We start from the raw sequence: 17,975 nt of genomic DNA, 5'->3' as shown, positions 1-17,975 counted from the left end.
CCAAGTGGCAAATTATATTTAATATTGAGATATATTACATACATGCTTCATACTGTCTAGGGCAGGGGTATCAAACGTTGGGGACACAGATGCTTGGCGAGTGTGTGGCTAAGGGGTAGGAAATTTAAAATAAGTATTTTTAAATGAACCGCTTTGACATTTGAAAATACTTTTATAATCAAACCACTAGGGAGGTTAAGAAAAAGCTGGATGCTTTTTTAGAAGCACATAATATAACTAGGTATTAAAGCTTTAAAGTAAAGATAACAGTGACTGTTGATCCAGGGAACATTCCATTTCCTTCCTGATTCTATGAGGCACTTTTTTCCCGTTGGGAGCAAAATTGTACCAGGATAGCTATTTTGCCTTCCTTTAGATCAGGTATGTCCATAGGGCTTTATATCTGGGGTATGTTTATTTCATTAGTGGTTGAACTTGATGTCTTTTTTTTTTACTTGACTTACTATGTAACTATGTATGTGTCTGGGGCTAGTTCAGCTTTAAAGGACAGGGTGGCCACCAGCTAGCTGCCCCACGTGATTGCTGGCCTTTACTATATTATCTAGGTAATTTTATGCTAGGTCTTTCAGTTTTTAATCATGGTATTATAAAGGTTCTCTTTTACACCAGCCCCAACATGCATATAGCGGCATTAGCTACACAGTTCAAATGCAACTAAATGACAAAAATACAAAATCTGCAATAAAGAATATAGGTTTACCGGATAGATTATTTTAGGTGAATCAGTGGGAACTTTAAAAGGGCAATCAAAGTTATTGGGCCTGATTTATCAAAGCTCTCCAAAAACAGAGAAGGCTAAAATGGGTGAACCTGGGTGAACCAGCAAGTTGGAATTGATTTAGTCCAGGAATAAAACATTGGCCAAATGATAGCAAATTGTTTTTAGAAATTCATACTGGATCACTTGCTGGATCACTTATTCTCTCATGAGCAACATGAGCTGGTGAATGAACCCTAACCAACTTATTTTTTGAATGTACAAACATATTGCCATTTATAATTGTTTTTGTAGATGGATGCCACATCCCGAATTATAGTTTATGGAGGTATTTTCAGTTCCTCAACTGTCCTTGCACGACACAATAAAAATTTAGGGTGTTATAAACCCAATGTCAAAGGAGAAGCTCTACAAAGGCTGAGCACATGTATGCATGGCGTAGAACTTTATTTTTTCTGTTAAGTAACACAAGCTTATCAATGAGGTGTGGATCACTTCTACTAGTACAATGGGAAGCAGTGATTAGTACAGACTCACCTATATCAGTTGCCAGCTGTTTGCTGGAATGTGGTGTGAGGGTTGGGATCTGCAGGATGACGTCGCAGTAAGTCTGCATTGTGGCTCTTGCCAGTGATCCCAGCCAGTAATCGGCCATGTTGTCCAGTTCTGGTGTCTCTTCTCCTGAAACACACCGCAAATAAAGTTTGACAACTTTTTTTTAAGCAAACATGGTAATTAATTTTTTTGAACATAATCCCACCAATATGTGTAAAGAGGAACTATAATGTTCCTTAGAAACACATGTGGACATGAGTGCTTTAATGCATTGCAAAATCTTTTTTTTTGATACTTTGTAATGGTAAATTTATAGAATATTTTTGGTCAATACAAGTATAGATATTTTTGTCAAGCTTACTTGCCAGCACTTTTTACACCATTTTTATATTTTTACTATTTTGTTTATTCTCTCTTTTGGGGACAGCTGTGACACAATGTGGCACCGTTCAATTTCTATTTATAAAAAACTCCATATATCAAAGTGGATTTTATGGGAACCCTTTCATTAAGCATGCCCACATCATGTCCTTGCAATTTTTCCCAAAGGGTAATGGATATCCACATTTACCTGACACATCTCATCTACCTAAAAGCACTTGAAACTTCTGCTGTCATATGTCCAGATGTTAGTGACTCCCCCAATGAACTCAGATGAGCAGTAATGGTAGATATCCATAGTATCCCTAAGCTTTTCTTTCATGTAGCAGCATAGTGGCTCAGAGGTTAGCACTCTGGCCTATGCAGTGCTAGGTCCCAGGTTTAAATTTCAGCCAGGACTGTATCTGCATGGCATTTGCAAGTTCTCCATATGCTTGTGTGGGTTTCCTCCGGGTACTCCAGTTCTCCCACATTCCTAAAACATGCAGTTAGGTTAATTGGCTTCCCCCCAAAAAAATTGACCTTAGACATATTGGTCTATGGAAGAGACATTAGATTGTGGGCCCTTTTGAGGGACAGCTAGTGACATGTCTATAGACTTAAAGCGTGGTGTAAAGCGTGGTGTAATATGTCGGTGCTATATAAATACTGTGTAATAATATTATTAAAAATAATAATAATTATGTAGAAGGATCAAACACAATACATTTACTGCTCATCTGAGGGCATGATGTCATATTGAAATATGTTGTTTGTTATTGTTGGTATAGTTGATGCCAGTCCTATAGTTCCTGAAGAAGCAGAATCTGCAAAACGCGTCGAGATTAAGAGTGAATATATACCATGTGAATGTTTATGTATCAAAAATAAAATATATGTCTCATTATTTAATGTTTAAATTATTTATATTTTTATTGAAAAAAAATGTTGGAAAGTATGTATGCATAAGTCCATGTTGATATATGGATATGTTTACATTTACTACTTTATTAATCATTTCAGATACCTTCTATTTGTCATCACAAGGTCAGACAGTACAAATCCCAATCATGTGACATGACTATTTTTTTTTCTCAACTAAATTGAGATAAAAATAATTAACTGTTACAAACCAGTACATTGGGATCTTACATTCCCTTTAATGAAAACCAGCACTGAAAAAATATTACAAGCAGAGGAAAATATAATTTCACTTTAATGTTAATTTTACTTTGGCATACAGGCTGCAAGTCTTTGCTTTTAAAAAGAGGATCAGTATGATAGCATGACACCTAGTACTTCAGGCCAGCAATTACAGTATCTGTAGTTCTCCCAAGTACTTTTCCCCTATCACTTTTGATCACGATAGCTCAAATATTTAAGATGAAACAATTGAAAGATATCAGTATAACAATCAGCAGACAGGTCATTAGGTTAGTCTGAGAAGAGGTAATATTTGATTAGGATGTGCCCATATTTTGGGTGTATACAATATGCAGCCTGTGTGTTCAACATTGTACAATGACATTGCAGATAAAAGCCAGTAAATACATTTTTAATTTGTGTTAATAACTGCAACATAAATCTTTTTTTCCTTTAAGCTATGAAGATTTATGTTTTTAAGCTCTGAGGACCTTATAATTTATAACTATGGATATCAGAATGGGTCTTTCTTTTCAAGTTAAACCTTGATACTCCTTGAAACTTCACCCATCTTTTATTAAATTAACCTTCATCACTTCACTTATAGATGAATCCTTAACTCTGAAACCTAAATAATAACAATTAAAGGACAATGCACCAAAACTGACAAAAAATGGCATGCACCATAGTGGATGTTGGTACATCGTGATGCTTTGTAACGCATATTTGTTGGAAAGGTACCACTAGGATAGCAACTAGGAATGACTGGCACCACAATGTACTAGTGCACGTTATCACAGGGTGGCAATGTGCACCAGACTTTTCATACATGCATATATCTTACTATTCACCCCTTATCCTTTAGATTCAATATATACCCTTTTCTGCTTACCTCAGAAATCATTGACTTTCTAAGACAATTTTTTTACATTTTCCAGAAGCACGTCACCCAACTGTGCAGTGCAAGATCGGAAGATGTCAGTAAAAGAAGCAGGTAAAAGAAGGCTGCACTGGGACGAAGAACCACTTACCTTTACAGGTAAGTAGTTCTTGGTCCTACTGCAGCTATCTTCTTTTTTTTTCGTGACAGTTCTGCTTTAACACTTACCTCTAAATGCTGGTCTGATGAGGAAAAATTATCCCAGGAAGTGTATTTAAAAACCCATTAGTTAAGGAGCGTTAGCCATGCTGACACTTTCTTACAATATATATATATATAGAGGTATGTAAATTTACTGTGTCAATTTAACTGACCAAAATACCATTTATTGTAACTTATTTAGGAGTTAGATCACCATTGTGATTTTTCATTTTAATGTTTTGGACATAAACACTTAACTGCCAAAAGGTTGTGCAACTGAAATATTATGCCGTCATTCTCACCTTGCTCTGGAGGGTATGGAAGCTTCCCAGCATGCAATGCTAGCTCTAGTGCAGAGTCTTCTGGGGTTACAAATGGCTCCAGATGAAGAGGGAGGGACATAAGGTACTGGCCAATCTAAAATCACAAGGAAACAAAGTCACTGGATGTATTCTAATAAAACAAAGGCAAGGTTGTGACTCTAGCTATCAGGTAAATTGCTCCTTTAAAATGTGCACAATTTACTGCTAAAATAAATAATGTGTAGTGATATGGTCTACCTAAATGTAGACTTAATTATGGGAGGAATTGATCATGAGAGATATAATCACTTAAATAATTGATATACTGTAGGTGGGTCACATGGTTTTGGGAAAATAGGTTTATTTTATTATAATTACAATCACATTTTTGTTTGTAGTGATTTAGGAGATGCTGAATATTGGTGTTAATTGTTGGCTATAGGTTGTTTATAGTGCATTTAATATTGGTTCTCTTAGGAAGGTAATTTTTTGGTGTGTTGAATTAGCTATTTGAAATCATGCCTTACAAGTCCCAAATGCTTTGTTTCTGTCCTATGGTGTACTTAAAAAAAAAAAAAAGTACCTACGTTTTATAGCATTTGCATCTGTTTCTTTTGTCCCCCTGCAAAATTTTATAAATAAGTTTTGATCAGGCCAGGCCATGTCATACTAATTTCTGTATTGTGTACTATTCCTGAATTCAGGAGCAATGTTGTCACCCACATGTAGAGTGTATCTGCTTTCACTACAATGGGATGAAAAGACATGGCAACAGGTTGTGGATATCACAGCACTGCCACTGCTAATTAGCAAGCCTGTACCTTGTCAATTAGCAGCTGGTCACACCTAGTCCTGCCCATTGCTTCCTGGATTAAAAGCGCTATCAGTGCTGCCAGAATCCTTGCACTGCACAGGGGGCACAAAGAACCAAATGTTGGGATTTAAGGTGCATCTTAACCAAAAAACAAAATGTAGTAAATAGGAAACAGCTTTACTGCATCAAGAAAAGCTGCATTTTTACTAAAGGACAGGAAATGTGTTAGAATACCTTCTTTCCTTTACCCCATAACATGTAATTTGTACTACACGGAGAGAATGGAAGTCAATTTAATTGATAAGAGTATGGCATAAGCCAAGAGCACAGGAAGTTAACAATGCATTGGATTTCTGGAAGGATCCATCTTCAATGGTATATATTTATCAGACTACAAGGAAGCAAATTAATAAAAGTTTATTGTTAGGTTTTACATACACTTTAACCATGGACTTGAATAGGGGACCAATTTTTACAGCCAAAAACAAAGACATGTATAATCTTACTCCTAATTACAACCTGTGCTGTATACCTGAGTCTAATATTTATTTCTGGCTTTTAGAACGGGGAATCCAGTGTTAACTTTTTCCAGACATGTTTCTGGCACTGTTCCCGGTGCACAAGCGTTGGGTAGTTCCCACCCACTTTTAGGGGATCATAATAAAAACCATTTTTCATTTTCTATAATTTTAATTACATTTAAAAATCATGGAGCACTAAATGAGATTGGAAAGTACATGGCAGACGTTCATGCAATCCTGGGAACTAAAGTGGAAAGACCTCAACTGGAATTCCCAAGAATTTTGAATCTGCTCTTCGATTTTATTTGCCAGCATTTATCCAAAGCGGAAGCATCAGTTTTACATTTCTAAATAAATAAGCCAACCATATGATTGTTTATATGATGCCCTTCCAAGGCCATGCCCTAAAAAGGTATTAAAATGACAATGCTCATTATAATTTAATATTATTATCCAATATTTATATAGCCCCGACATATTACGCAGAGCATTACTAAGTCCATAGTCATGTCACTAGCTGTCCCTCAAAGGGGCTCACAATCTAATGTCCCTACCATAGTCATATGTCAATAATACAGTCAAAAGACAATTTTTTTGGGAAAGCCAATTAACCTAACTGCATGCTTTTTGAATGTGGAGAAAACCAGAGTACCTGGAGGAAAACTAAGCAAACACAGGGAGAACCTGCAAAATCCATGCAGAGAGTGTCCTGACTTAGATTCGAACCTGGGACCTAATGCTACAAAAGCCAGAGTGCTACCTCTGAGCCACTGTGCTGCCCGCTCAAGTAACTAGTTATAATGCAATTACAGTCTGGATATTGGTAGCACAGATTACCACTTACATTACTAATATACTCCAGTGGAGTAAGGCTGAATGTGGGTAAGTCTTCTGTGAGCGTTTCTCCTGATTCTTCAAATCCCCATCTCTGAAAATGAAAAATCACTCATGAGTGAAGTTATAACAAAATTATGTTCAATACTAATAAACTTTTGGCCTCACTGATTTCCAGCTAAACATATATTATACTTCAGTGGTTTCCAAAGTGTAGGGCTGTATAACTGGTTAGACTTGTTCCTCCTGCCAGTGACAGTCAGTGAGGCTCAGATTTGTTGAGCAGCATTTCTCTATAAAAAACCATGTAGCCTAAATCCAATTTGTTGCTTCTATGGGCTCCAGCACCCTTCTGCACAGGTCCAATATATTGATTAGGTACTAGATCGGGGGGGGATCTTGGCTGTTTGAGTTGTTTAAAGTAGACCTGAACTAAGTTGATATTTTATAGGAAACATCCAGATGTATTAATTGCCTCTGAGAAGTATCCTCAAAACTCTGGATTGTGGGATCACCTGTGCAGTGTGAGATCATCCAAAGCACTGCTGCCTGTTTGCTAGTTTAATTTGAAAAAAATGGTGATGTTACCACTGTGCAGCTCACAGTTCTCCTTGATGAGCTCTAGAAAAAGCTGTGCCTGAGGACTTGCGGTCAATCAGCAGCCTGCTTCAGCTCATTCATTCTGTATTCTGTAAACCTTCCCTGGTGCTACTGAATTTTTTCATAACCGATCATCAAATCACGAGTAATCAAGGAGCCTCAAACATAGACAAAGGCCCTAATTCATTAAAGCTCTTCAAAGCTAGAGAGGATACACTTTCATCAGTGAAGCTGGGTGATCCAGCAAACCTGCAATGGACCTGGTCCAGTACTGAAAAGATTTGATAACAAATAGCAAACTATTTTTAGGAAATCCATTCCAGGTTTGTTGGATCACCCAGCTTCACTGATGAAAGTGTATCCTATCCAGTCTTGGAGAGCTTTAATAAATCAGGCCCAAAGTGTGCAACTAGTAGTGGTTAGTCAATTGGGGAGAATTATTACGGGCAACACTGATGACTAGCCCCCTTTTTGGGGGGGGGGGGGGGGGTACAGCTTAGGTTCTTTTTAATGAGGCAATTAACAACTGCTAGCCAGTAAGTCAAACATTTTGTACTTTACAAGTACAGCTGGTGCTCTGAAAATACAAAGGTTGTGGTAAGAGTACACAACTTACTAATGTTTGGGAAACATTGCTATTATTAGTAATCAAATTCACATCATTTACCTGAAGCCATTTATTCTGACCATGCACAAACTGCATCATCCACTTGAATATATTTTTGAGCAGGGTCTATAGCTTTATTTTGTACAGATACCTGCAATTAATGACCTCTACCAAGACAATGGGCCTAATTTATTAAAGCTCTCCAAGGCTGGAGAGGGTACACTTTCATCAGTAAAGCTGGATGATCCAGCGAACCTGGAATAGTCATTTGCTAGTTGCTGTTTTGATTCCTGTCCTGGACCAGATCCATTCCAGGATGGTCGCTGGGAGGCACAGGAGAATGAATGTTCCTGCAACAAAGTCTAAACCTAGATTTACTGTTTGCTGAAAGAAACATAATTACTGTCATTTTCTGAATTGGTTTAAAACACAATACATATAAATGAATAACTTACATAAATGCACACAGTAATATTTCTTAAAACTGTACATTGCTGATTGTGTGGGCAGCACTTACCTCCATTTTGGGCACCACCAGAAGTTGCTGTTTGATCCTCAAGAAGACAGAATCGAAAGCTAGCTGGTGAGCTACCTGGTTTTGGCGGATAAGAGCTGAGCGCGCAGAGGAAAGAAGGGCGGCATTTACTGCTCCTTTCTCCTAGAAAGGGGGGTATGAAAAAGAACAGTGATCCAGGCTACATCTTAAAAACATTTTTTAAGGTTTATCTATAAATAATAAATAAAAGGTATAAGCAAACTATACAAACTATACAGAGACTTTGGCTACGTTCACATATCAGATGATTCTTGTCTAAATATCGCCTCAGGGTTAGTATCAGACGAGAATCAGATGTGTGTACAGCGCTCGTCAGACGTCGTTCATGGATCAATCCTGGCGGATCAACAAACGGTCGTAATACAAGCGAAGGGGAGAGAGCGCAGTAGGGTGCAGCTAGTTCGTTCTTCTCCCTCCCCTCTCTATAGAGCAGAACGGCGCTGTATGTACAGCGCTCGTTCCTACATCTTTTGGTCTTTTGTCATTGAAAAGGGTCTTGAAAGATGTCCACTTTGTTGGGCGTTAGACCAACAAAACAAAGATAAAAAGTAGTTGTCTTCTTTGTATTTATAGAAGACTAGGTAAGAGTATTGTTGAATATACTTTGTTTGCCTGTTGCTAACGGTGTCTTGTCTTGCAATATGGAGTGTGCTAGGATTGCTGCATGAAAGTTAAATATTTCAGCCCTTCTGCTACTATTTGGCATTTGCATCAACATTGTTAACATAGCTTTAAGTATGTTAAGTACCTTTTTTTATACATTTAACGTTTAAGTGCTATTGAGTACTGATTCTCTTTAACTTAGATTGCACAAAACTATTTTTATTAAAAAATGATGGTTTAAATCACCATGTTCTTTCATAAGAACATAACACCTTGCTTCATTTGTATGACTGTTTCCAGCAATCATTCTTGCTTTTTGTTTTAATCCTTTAAGTACATATGGGAAGCTGCACTAAGCAGGCCTCAAAGACAATACTGAGTGATGAGGAGGGCATCTGACAATAATTCTTTAATAAGAATGAAGGACACGGGTACAGCTGAAGCATGGCATGAATGTTAGTTGTAGCACTGTGCCAGGCTAGGTGGATGGCATATTATGCCAGCTATTCCTGAGGGCCCCGGCTCTAACTGCTCTGAACAGAACAAGTTGTTCAGACTCTCTGCTAGCCTCCAGGAATAACATACATTTTTTCAGTAAAATAAACATACTGGGATATTTACAGAATAGTTGGAATTTTAATCCTTTGAGTTGAAAAAAAAAAAAAATACAATTTTTGGAGTTTTATATTCTAGTAACGGTCATCAATGGAAAGTATCATTAGGCATAAGATGTAAATGACATGTATCGGTTATTGCAGATGTATAAGAGTATAAATATAAAATCTTTCTATTTCAAGGACAATTAATTTTTGCAGATGAAATACCAAAACTCTTCTCACATGCCATGGAATGAAATACATAGGGACCTATTGCAAGTTAAGCCCCAAGTTCAATACTTTTTTTTCACAGTATGAATAAGCTTCTCCATTAGCACTCAAATTGGTAGACTAACTGGTATTAGGAATTCAAGTATAGAACTCAGGGAACAGCAGACAAGGAAAAAACTATATTTCTAAACATGAGTCGGTTACATTGGGTGTAATGGTGTAAACCTTCCACACAGAGGCTGTGGTTCTCTTTGTAGTGTACGTGGCTAAGGCTACCTACTATTCATCTTGATCAAGTACAAAAAATTTATATGCAATACAAGTAATATGTGTATTATGTGTATTATTTAGCCTTTTTTGGTATAATCAATGAGTTTGTATGGTGTCTAGCAAAATACAATTAAGCTTTAATGGTCAAGACACCTCTGGATTATAATAATGTAAATATTTTATTGTATATGTAGAAAATGGAGCCATAGTAGAAGTAAGATCTAGGACTCCAGGGCTGCAAGAGCATAGAATTAGGATTTCTACTTCTTCTCAATATATCGCACCTATGCACTTGAATTACTTCATTTTCACAACCTGCAGGATATGACCCTTATACCATCTTCTATCTTCTGCACAAATGTCTGTTGTTGGGCAATATAAGATTCCTGGCAGTGTAAGCAGTCTGAAGGGTAGATTTCAATGTAAGCAGATATGGCAGGAGAGCAGATGTTGAATGAAGTGTACCATAACAGCATGTTATGTAAGCAAGCTTAGTGAACACTGTGATTAGGGAACCATTGTCTGCATACTTTAGAATTTAGTGTACTTGCAATTGATGAGTAAACAACGATCAGCAAAGACTGTTTTATGTGGAACAGCATAGATGAAAAGTTATATCTCACCTTCAGCATGTACAGGGTTTCCATCAGGCTTCCATACTCTGCCAGATTGCCCTTTTGCAGGTAATTATACTCCTGCCAGGGGTTTTTGCTGCTCCTGCGCTCTGTGCCACTCGCTTCCTGCATGCCAGTAAGGCTGCGAGGGCTGTAGGATTCAGACAGATGTTTTCCAGCTGTGGACAGGATCCTAGAACACATGAATGAAACAAAGATTTTCAAATAAAAAATTTGCATCTATCTGATATCAAGATGTAGTTTAAAATGTTTACAAAATATGAAATAAAGGTAAATGGTCAGTATTCTGCTATTCTGCTGTTTGGTAGAGGCAGGACAGAAAATAATTTACCAGTTGTTATGTTAGAACAATACTCTCACAAAAGTCCTGATTTAATAAAGCTCTCCAAGGCTGGGGAAGATACACTTTCACAAGTGAAGCTGGGTTATCCAGCAAACCTAGAACGGATTTCTTAAAAGTAATTTGCTCTTTGTTAGCAAATCAGTGTTCTCCCCAGCCACTTTTAGCCGGGTGCACCAACCACCTGGCAGGAGTTGGGTCACAATACAGGGGCTGCCACCCACCTACAATTTCTTCTCACCCAGCCTAAAATAATTTCTGGGTTGAACACTGCAAATGTTTTTAATCCCTGACCAGATCCATTCCAGCTTCACTGATGAAAGTGTATCCTCTCTAGCCTTGGGGAGATTTAAATAATCAGGTCCAAAGAGACACACTTTAGGAGCTTTGCACACAAACTTGGATTCCATTGTTTTTTGTTAGAAAAATAGAGATGTTCCCCTTATTTTACTTATCACCACCATGTGCACATCCTGTAAAAACTCCTGCCAATTTTGGATTTTCGTGGTTGTATGCGTACCCCAGGAATAGGTGAACATGTGACACTGAGACTCCAAAACAGATGAGGAGAAAATTCAGGAGTTGAAAGTCAAAAAGTCAGGCTCTCTTGATCCTACTGAACCACTACAGCATGCATTGGTTCTGTTGGTGGATCTTTGTACTTAGATACAAACCTGTCCAGTTTGTTGCTGAACCTGGAGACCATTAGGTCCACATTTAGTGCTTCCCCACCTGTGGCACAGGCCCTGAAATAGCTCTCTGTGCAGGAAAGCACTCTCTGGATCCTAGTGTGTTGGTGTGATAATTGTCTATGGTTGACCAGACTGAAATGTGAAGTTCTGCCCCGGACATGATCCAGTCTACCTCTCTACTCTCCAGTCTACCTCATGACATGTCACCACCATGCCATCGTGTGACTGAATCTGGATGAGAATGGCTCTCGGGTAGGGTATTCCATTGATAATAGACAGTCATCTTGCCTGAAGTTCCCTTTGGGTTAGAAGAGGTTGCAGTAAAACCTGTGAAACGGTTTTGCCACAGGAACTGCTGCAAGCAATGATCCATAAGATTCAAGAGGGATCGATGTTGGTCTGGTAATATGTGCAGTGACTCTGGAAAATTAGAAAAACTAAAAAATGGCTCAGGAAGGTTTCCCTGGGACACAAACTCCTGCACCCAAGTGTCCAAGATGCAAGCTGCCAAACCCTCCAAAAAGGTTAAGAAAGTAGTCTCTCCATTTTGGAAAGTAGGAGTGATCATTCATGTTGAGGAAGGCATCTCTGAGGATTTGGCAGACTTTAAGTACCAGACCATGCAGGTTGACTGGGAGCCCTTTTCTGGGGACCTGATGAGGATGTTGAGGGAGTGAAGAAATGAATGGGACTTTCATTAAGACTGGGATTTCTTAACAGACAAAGAGAAAACACTTCAGAGTGCATTGCTTAGGCTTTTTTTGTAAAGGAAAACAGGTGCTGAAATTGGAAAGAAGGAAAATGGGATCTGAAAATGCTTTGTGTGGAATCCAGTGGCGATTTCCAGGCTATACCCACAATGTCCAATCCATTGAACTCCAGAATTGGTACTCCAAAAGCCAGAATGAGATAAATTGTGCCAGATAGCAATGTATTGATTTGAGAAAGAAATTGAGAAAAAAGCAAAAGTATGTTAATCCTTAACACAGCAGAGCTGAAAAAATGTGAAAGAGGGACAATGATAGCAGGAGGGGTTATCCTGGGCAGGCCTATAGTTTTTTAACCTCATAGTTTAAGTTATCCCAAGTCCCTCAAAGGACAGGAGTTATTTTGCAGGAAAAAAAAGGATCAAACTTCAAAACCTAAAAAGCATACTGTCCTCGCATTAAAAATTCTAATATATAATGACATGCAAGGACCCCAGCAATATATTACTATAGAATTTAGAAAAAGAGGTTAAAAGTTTTCTAGAATGTTAAACTATTTCAGAGCCTTACACAAAAGAATTACCTGAACAATGTTATCTGAGCTACTGGTGCATTGTGAAAAGCACTAGAATATCAAGACAGTTCACAAACACTTGACACAATATTGACTAAACAAAACCACATTGTGGAACATGTAGAATAGCACTAGAATTTCAAGACTGTTCACAAACACTCAAAAAACAATGACTAAACAAAACCACATTGTAGCATATGTACAAGTGGGAAAACTGATATCACCAAATTGATTGTTTACCTGTTGCAGGTAGGTGAGCACATTATCTAGCGGTTGTGTAAATACTAGTACTGAGAGTTTAGCAGCCTCTATGGGCCACACTGGGCAAAAAAATTATAAAGAACCACTTAAAAAAACAAATAAAGGTCTTCATATATTCTTATATATACTGCCAAATATGGCACAAGGTAAAAGGCATGGAGTAAAAATCCAGCTTTGGACACCAGGCACCTGATTGCTATTGATATATGAAGGCCTGCAGACGTCTTAAGAGTTCAGTCTGTACAAATGTATAGCACAGAGTTATAAAGCACCTGCAAACTTTTTATTTTTGAGAAGATTAGGCAATAGAATAATGAACATTTTACCTTGGAAGCTCAAGGAACACACAGGAACTCGTACTATTAGTGTTTATTGAGATCCATGCTCCACCTAACATTGGATGAAAGGTAATGTCTGGATTCACAATAAACATAGAAACATGAGTTCACGTGAACAACTGCTTGTCAGGCCAATTGTAGTAAACCTGCAGCACCTACACTAGCTAGGTCATAGTATCAGGACTGAATTATAAATGCTTACCGACTTGCCAGCTGTTGTTCAAAGTCACCACATTGTCTTAACAGCTCTCCACAAGTAGCTATTATCCTGCAGAGGGGAACAAGAGAACACAAGCAATTAGAAGGGAAAAAAATACAACAAGCATTTACCTATTGAATTTACCTATTCTTATTGTACAGTGCAGCCCAACTCCTTGTTACTTAAATAATGAAAGTTAAAAATAATAGATTTCGAGCCATAGTCAGTTTTTTTCTTATTTTGCTTTCAGAAGAGAAAGGTTTGCAGAGCCAAGTATAAAGGGCTTGTTTCCACTAGTGCATGGAACTAACACAAGAATTTACATGCAATGTACAAGATGCGTTTTGTATGCAGGGTTGCCTATTATACACAATGGCACCTCAAATGCACCTTACTGGGACACTGCAGCTGTGTAATGCACTCTTAAAAATAAAGCATGCTCTTAATTTCTGTGGAGGCCTATTTTAATGAATAGGCTTCCAAACAAAGTGGTGGTTTTTAAATTGCAGCACACAGCTTTAATGATAACAGACTATTCTGACCAGTCTGTATTGACAAACCTATTGCCAAGAAACAGCAGGTTCCAACTTGACCCCACTAAGCACTGCTAATTGTCAACTGTTTTTTTAAGAGAAAATAGAAAAGTAAACCAAAAAACACATAAAAGAAAAATGCTTTTTCTTTAAGCACATTAGAAATCATTATTCCCATTAACAGGTCCCATTAAAAATGGTCACAATCTTTACTTGAACAAAATGTTTCCCAATCTGACCCGCCTATTGCACAGCACCTATGTTGTAAAATTTCAGGTATGCTTTTATCGCTAATAAAGCAATACAGATGCTAAAGGATGTTGTAATACATTACTTCTATTTTCTATATACACAATGACCCTGATTTACTAAAGTTCTCCAAGGCTGGAGAGAATACACTTTCATCAGTGAAGCTGGGTATTCCAGCAAACCTGGAATGGATTGCCTAAAAGTCATTAGCTATTTGTTAGCAAATGTTTCAATCCTGGACCAGATCCATCCCAGGTTTTCTGGATCACCCAGCTTCACTGATGAAAGTGTATTCTCTCCAGTCTTGGAGAACTTTGATAAATCAGGGCCAATCAATCTTTGTTCTTTAATTGCAAAGAAAACTTTTTCTAACTATATGGTCTTTGGATCTGGTATAGGCTAGTCTTTGGAATTATAATAAGCAAACCAACAACTTATGTGTGGAGAAATGGCATGATTATTTACTTGTAATAGCAAAAAAGGAATTTAATCCAATCTGGAAAGATATCTTCTCATTTTCTGTTGCCCACATAACAAAGTGAAAATGACAGAAAAAAAAAATCTGACAGTTTTATCCCTACTATTTTTACCCTTTGCCTTTACTTCATCCATAATTGAAAAAACACACACACACGGGGTTAAAGACCTCACAGGATTCCTTTGTCAACGAAGGTCACTTTGCCTTGAGAAAAAGGTCCTGTGAAGTCCCAAAACGTCAGATTATGATGCTTCGTAGTGCTTTATGTAAATGAAAATTACTAGTATACCAAGTTGTGTAGGTGAAGACTTGTAATTTCATAGAAAAGTAGAGGAGATATGAGAGGAGACATAGATAAAAGATACAAGAGGAGGGGTGATATGAGAGGTTTGGATATAGTGTACAAAGGGAGAGGCATTATGAGAAGTGGGAAAACAGGATATGAGTGTCCTGGCAATATCAGAGGTGGTAAGATGAGAAAAAAGGCAGCAGATGGATATGATACAAAGAGGTGAAGTGAGAAATGAGGAGATCAGGTATAGGAGAGGATGTGATATGAGAGGTGGGGTGATAGGATACAAAAGGTATAATAAAAAAAGGTGAGCAGATAGGATACAAGAGAAAAAGAGATATGATACAAGGGGTGAATAGGAAGTAATGCAAGGTTGAGATCCATCTGCAAGAGCCCCGAACACAAATGAGTTAATTTTATTTGTTAAAAGCCTCCTTTTCCTTCCGACAATTGGCCATTTACCCACAGCATTCATTTCACATTCATTGTTTTTGAATTTGACAACCTAATCCAGAAAGAATGTAATCTTTCCACTATATCCCCTACAAAGCGCAAACAATGAACATTACCTGACTGAGTTTTGGAAAGCCGCCCAGTCTTCCAGGAATAGGGAATCAGAGGGCATATTGTCCAGTTTGTACTTCTTCCTTATTGACTGTAGTGTGTTTGTAAAATCTGACACATATCTGGGAAAGAAAGAAGACAACAAAAGAAAGGTGCTGGAGCGAAACAATGACGGGACGCTTCTTACACACCTGTGTGTCAAGTGGCACCTGAAGCTGTTGGGTTGCCAGCAATATAAACAAAGCTGGGTTTTGCCTTAGTTGAATAATAGATATGCCAGTAAATGCTGCTAATGATATGCATAAACTTTCCCCCAATAAGTTAACCACACCTGATTTTTTTCTGGCACGACAACCATCCTGTAATGGAGACAATTGCTACAATGCCTGGGACAAAATGATGGTGAAACAACCATTGCATTTTATTCATTAAATATCAAATTCACAAAGTTTTTGAAATAATAAAATATTTGTTGAAAATTTTATTATAGGTGTAACAAATTTTAATATTAATTTGATTAATGTTAGGTAAAGGGAAAGCAAATCTAATCATTTAAATTGCATAATTGAGTTACACTGATTTCAAAAATAATTTTTTTAATGTAAAACTTTACTTTTGGATGCTCCAATAGTGAGATCTCCTTAACATATCATATATACTGGTCATATATACTCTAGCCACACTACTAGATAGCATTGGGTCCTAATGTAGAGTGTATAACCAACTCCTGCCATCTGAGACATTGGCGTTTGTTACATACTTTACATGAAGAAACAGCGCTATCTATTGGTATCCAACAACAATACACGATCGATCATTTAAGAGCGAATGACCCATCATAACCAACTCAATAAAAACACTTTACCTTGTAAAGGTAATCTGGCTAATCTAGGTTTATACTTGAGTCAATGTAATTTTTGTTTTTTTTTCCAGGAAAAACTAGCTACCTTATATATTCAGACTGGATTATATTCAAATATATACAGTAATTCCTGTCCCACCTCACCTAAATGCAGCTGGTAAGACCCCTGACAATGGCCACAGCAGGTGTGTAGTCCAGGAGCTTAAGTGTGGATATCTCACCAAAACAGTCAATAGCAGTGTTCAACCCAGAAATGTTTTTAAGCCTGGCGGGAAGGAATTGTAGGTGGGTGGCAGCCCCTGTTTTATAACCCAACTCTTCAGAAACCACCTAAAAACAGCCGGGTAGTTACTGAAAAGTGCCGGGTGGTGCGCCCAGCTAAACGGGGCTAGGGAGAACACTGGAGAGCTATAAGAAAAAGTTAAGTGGTTTACCTCTCAACCCTTACTGAAATATTAGTTTAGGAAGACTGTCCCTTTAAGTTAAATTGAGGGCAGTCTCTAAATTTAGCAAAGTTGCAATGTTAACAACAAGTTACATAGTGATATATTAGTCAGCATGATGTTTTTACTGGCATTACCCAGCTCATTTAAACTTAAAGTTTGACACTAAGCACTGCCAAGTGGTGCCACCAAATTCAAATTGCATTTTCTGAGGGGTGGTCCAGGATACCTAAAAAACCTAAATACTTGCTTATGCAAAATTTGACCTTACAATTAGTCAACACTATGACACTCCTCTAGTGAATCTCACAATGCAATATAGGGCCTTGACTACTTGTTTTTAAAAAGAAACAATAATGATGGAGAATCCATGTACACAGAACATGTTCCAAGGAAAGGTGTACTCACTTTTTAAATAAAGCTTGTAGTGCCTGCAAAAGGCCGCAAACCCCAAGACCATCTGTCAGTTTGATACAACGCTCAACAGCCCCTGAAGCCAGGCTGAAAAGACGGGATACTGAGTGTGAGAGCTCCTGGACACAGTCCAGAACCTCGCCATGTTCCTAAAACACAAAAGTCCAGAGTAAGATGTAAAATAATGTATATAAGTGAAAACACATTTTAAAACAAAAACATAAATATTTGTGTTAGTTGCTGTTTAATAATTCTTTATTTGAGGATTGTGACTTTGGATCTTCTTAACAGCAGTCACATATGCATTCTCATACTTTTTACATTTAAAAGAGTAGGTTTGAGGTTCTTACCAAAGGAATGGCACTGATCTGTATCAGGAGATGAGACTCCTCTAAGTCACCGTACTGAAGCTGGAAAGGTTTATAGGCTCCATATACAGCTTCTACCAGTTCTGCCAACTTCACCAAATTGTGTTCCCCTAACACAGAAAAGAAAATACAGTTATCATCATGAAATGCTTAACCTGCTCGGTAGGTTTCTATCTATATGTATACACATGAATTAAAAAAAAAACAATTGAAT

General features: G+C 37.7%; 1 protein-coding gene across 3 annotated transcripts in view; it reads right to left on the bottom strand.

The window, feature by feature from the left end:
- The window catches only part of COG7 (component of oligomeric golgi complex 7), a 42,489-nt gene that overhangs the window by 1,686 nt on the left and 22,828 nt on the right, over window positions 1-17,975 (bottom strand). For all 3 annotated transcript variants that reach the window (XM_072417804.1, XM_072417805.1, XM_072417803.1), the window contains 9 exons: window positions 17,744-17,871; window positions 17,388-17,542; window positions 15,680-15,796; window positions 13,562-13,627; window positions 10,436-10,619; window positions 8,074-8,214; window positions 6,360-6,443; window positions 4,181-4,295; window positions 1,277-1,420 (listed from right to left, as the gene is read on the bottom strand). In XM_072417804.1, the coding sequence (XP_072273905.1) occupies window positions 1,277-1,420; window positions 4,181-4,295; window positions 6,360-6,443; window positions 8,074-8,214; window positions 10,436-10,619; window positions 13,562-13,627; window positions 15,680-15,796; window positions 17,388-17,542; window positions 17,744-17,871 (1,134 nt within the window). The remainder of the gene's footprint in view (window positions 1-1,276; window positions 1,421-4,180; window positions 4,296-6,359; window positions 6,444-8,073; window positions 8,215-10,435; window positions 10,620-13,561; window positions 13,628-15,679; window positions 15,797-17,387; window positions 17,543-17,743; window positions 17,872-17,975) is intronic.

The sequence above is a fragment of the Pyxicephalus adspersus genome, chromosome 7 (assembly GCF_032062135.1).
Source record: "Pyxicephalus adspersus chromosome 7, UCB_Pads_2.0, whole genome shotgun sequence".
Lineage (NCBI taxonomy): Eukaryota > Metazoa > Chordata > Amphibia > Anura > Pyxicephalidae > Pyxicephalus > Pyxicephalus adspersus.
The sequence above is the reverse complement of the archived record's forward strand: the minus strand, read 5'-3'. Positions and strand labels throughout refer to the sequence as shown.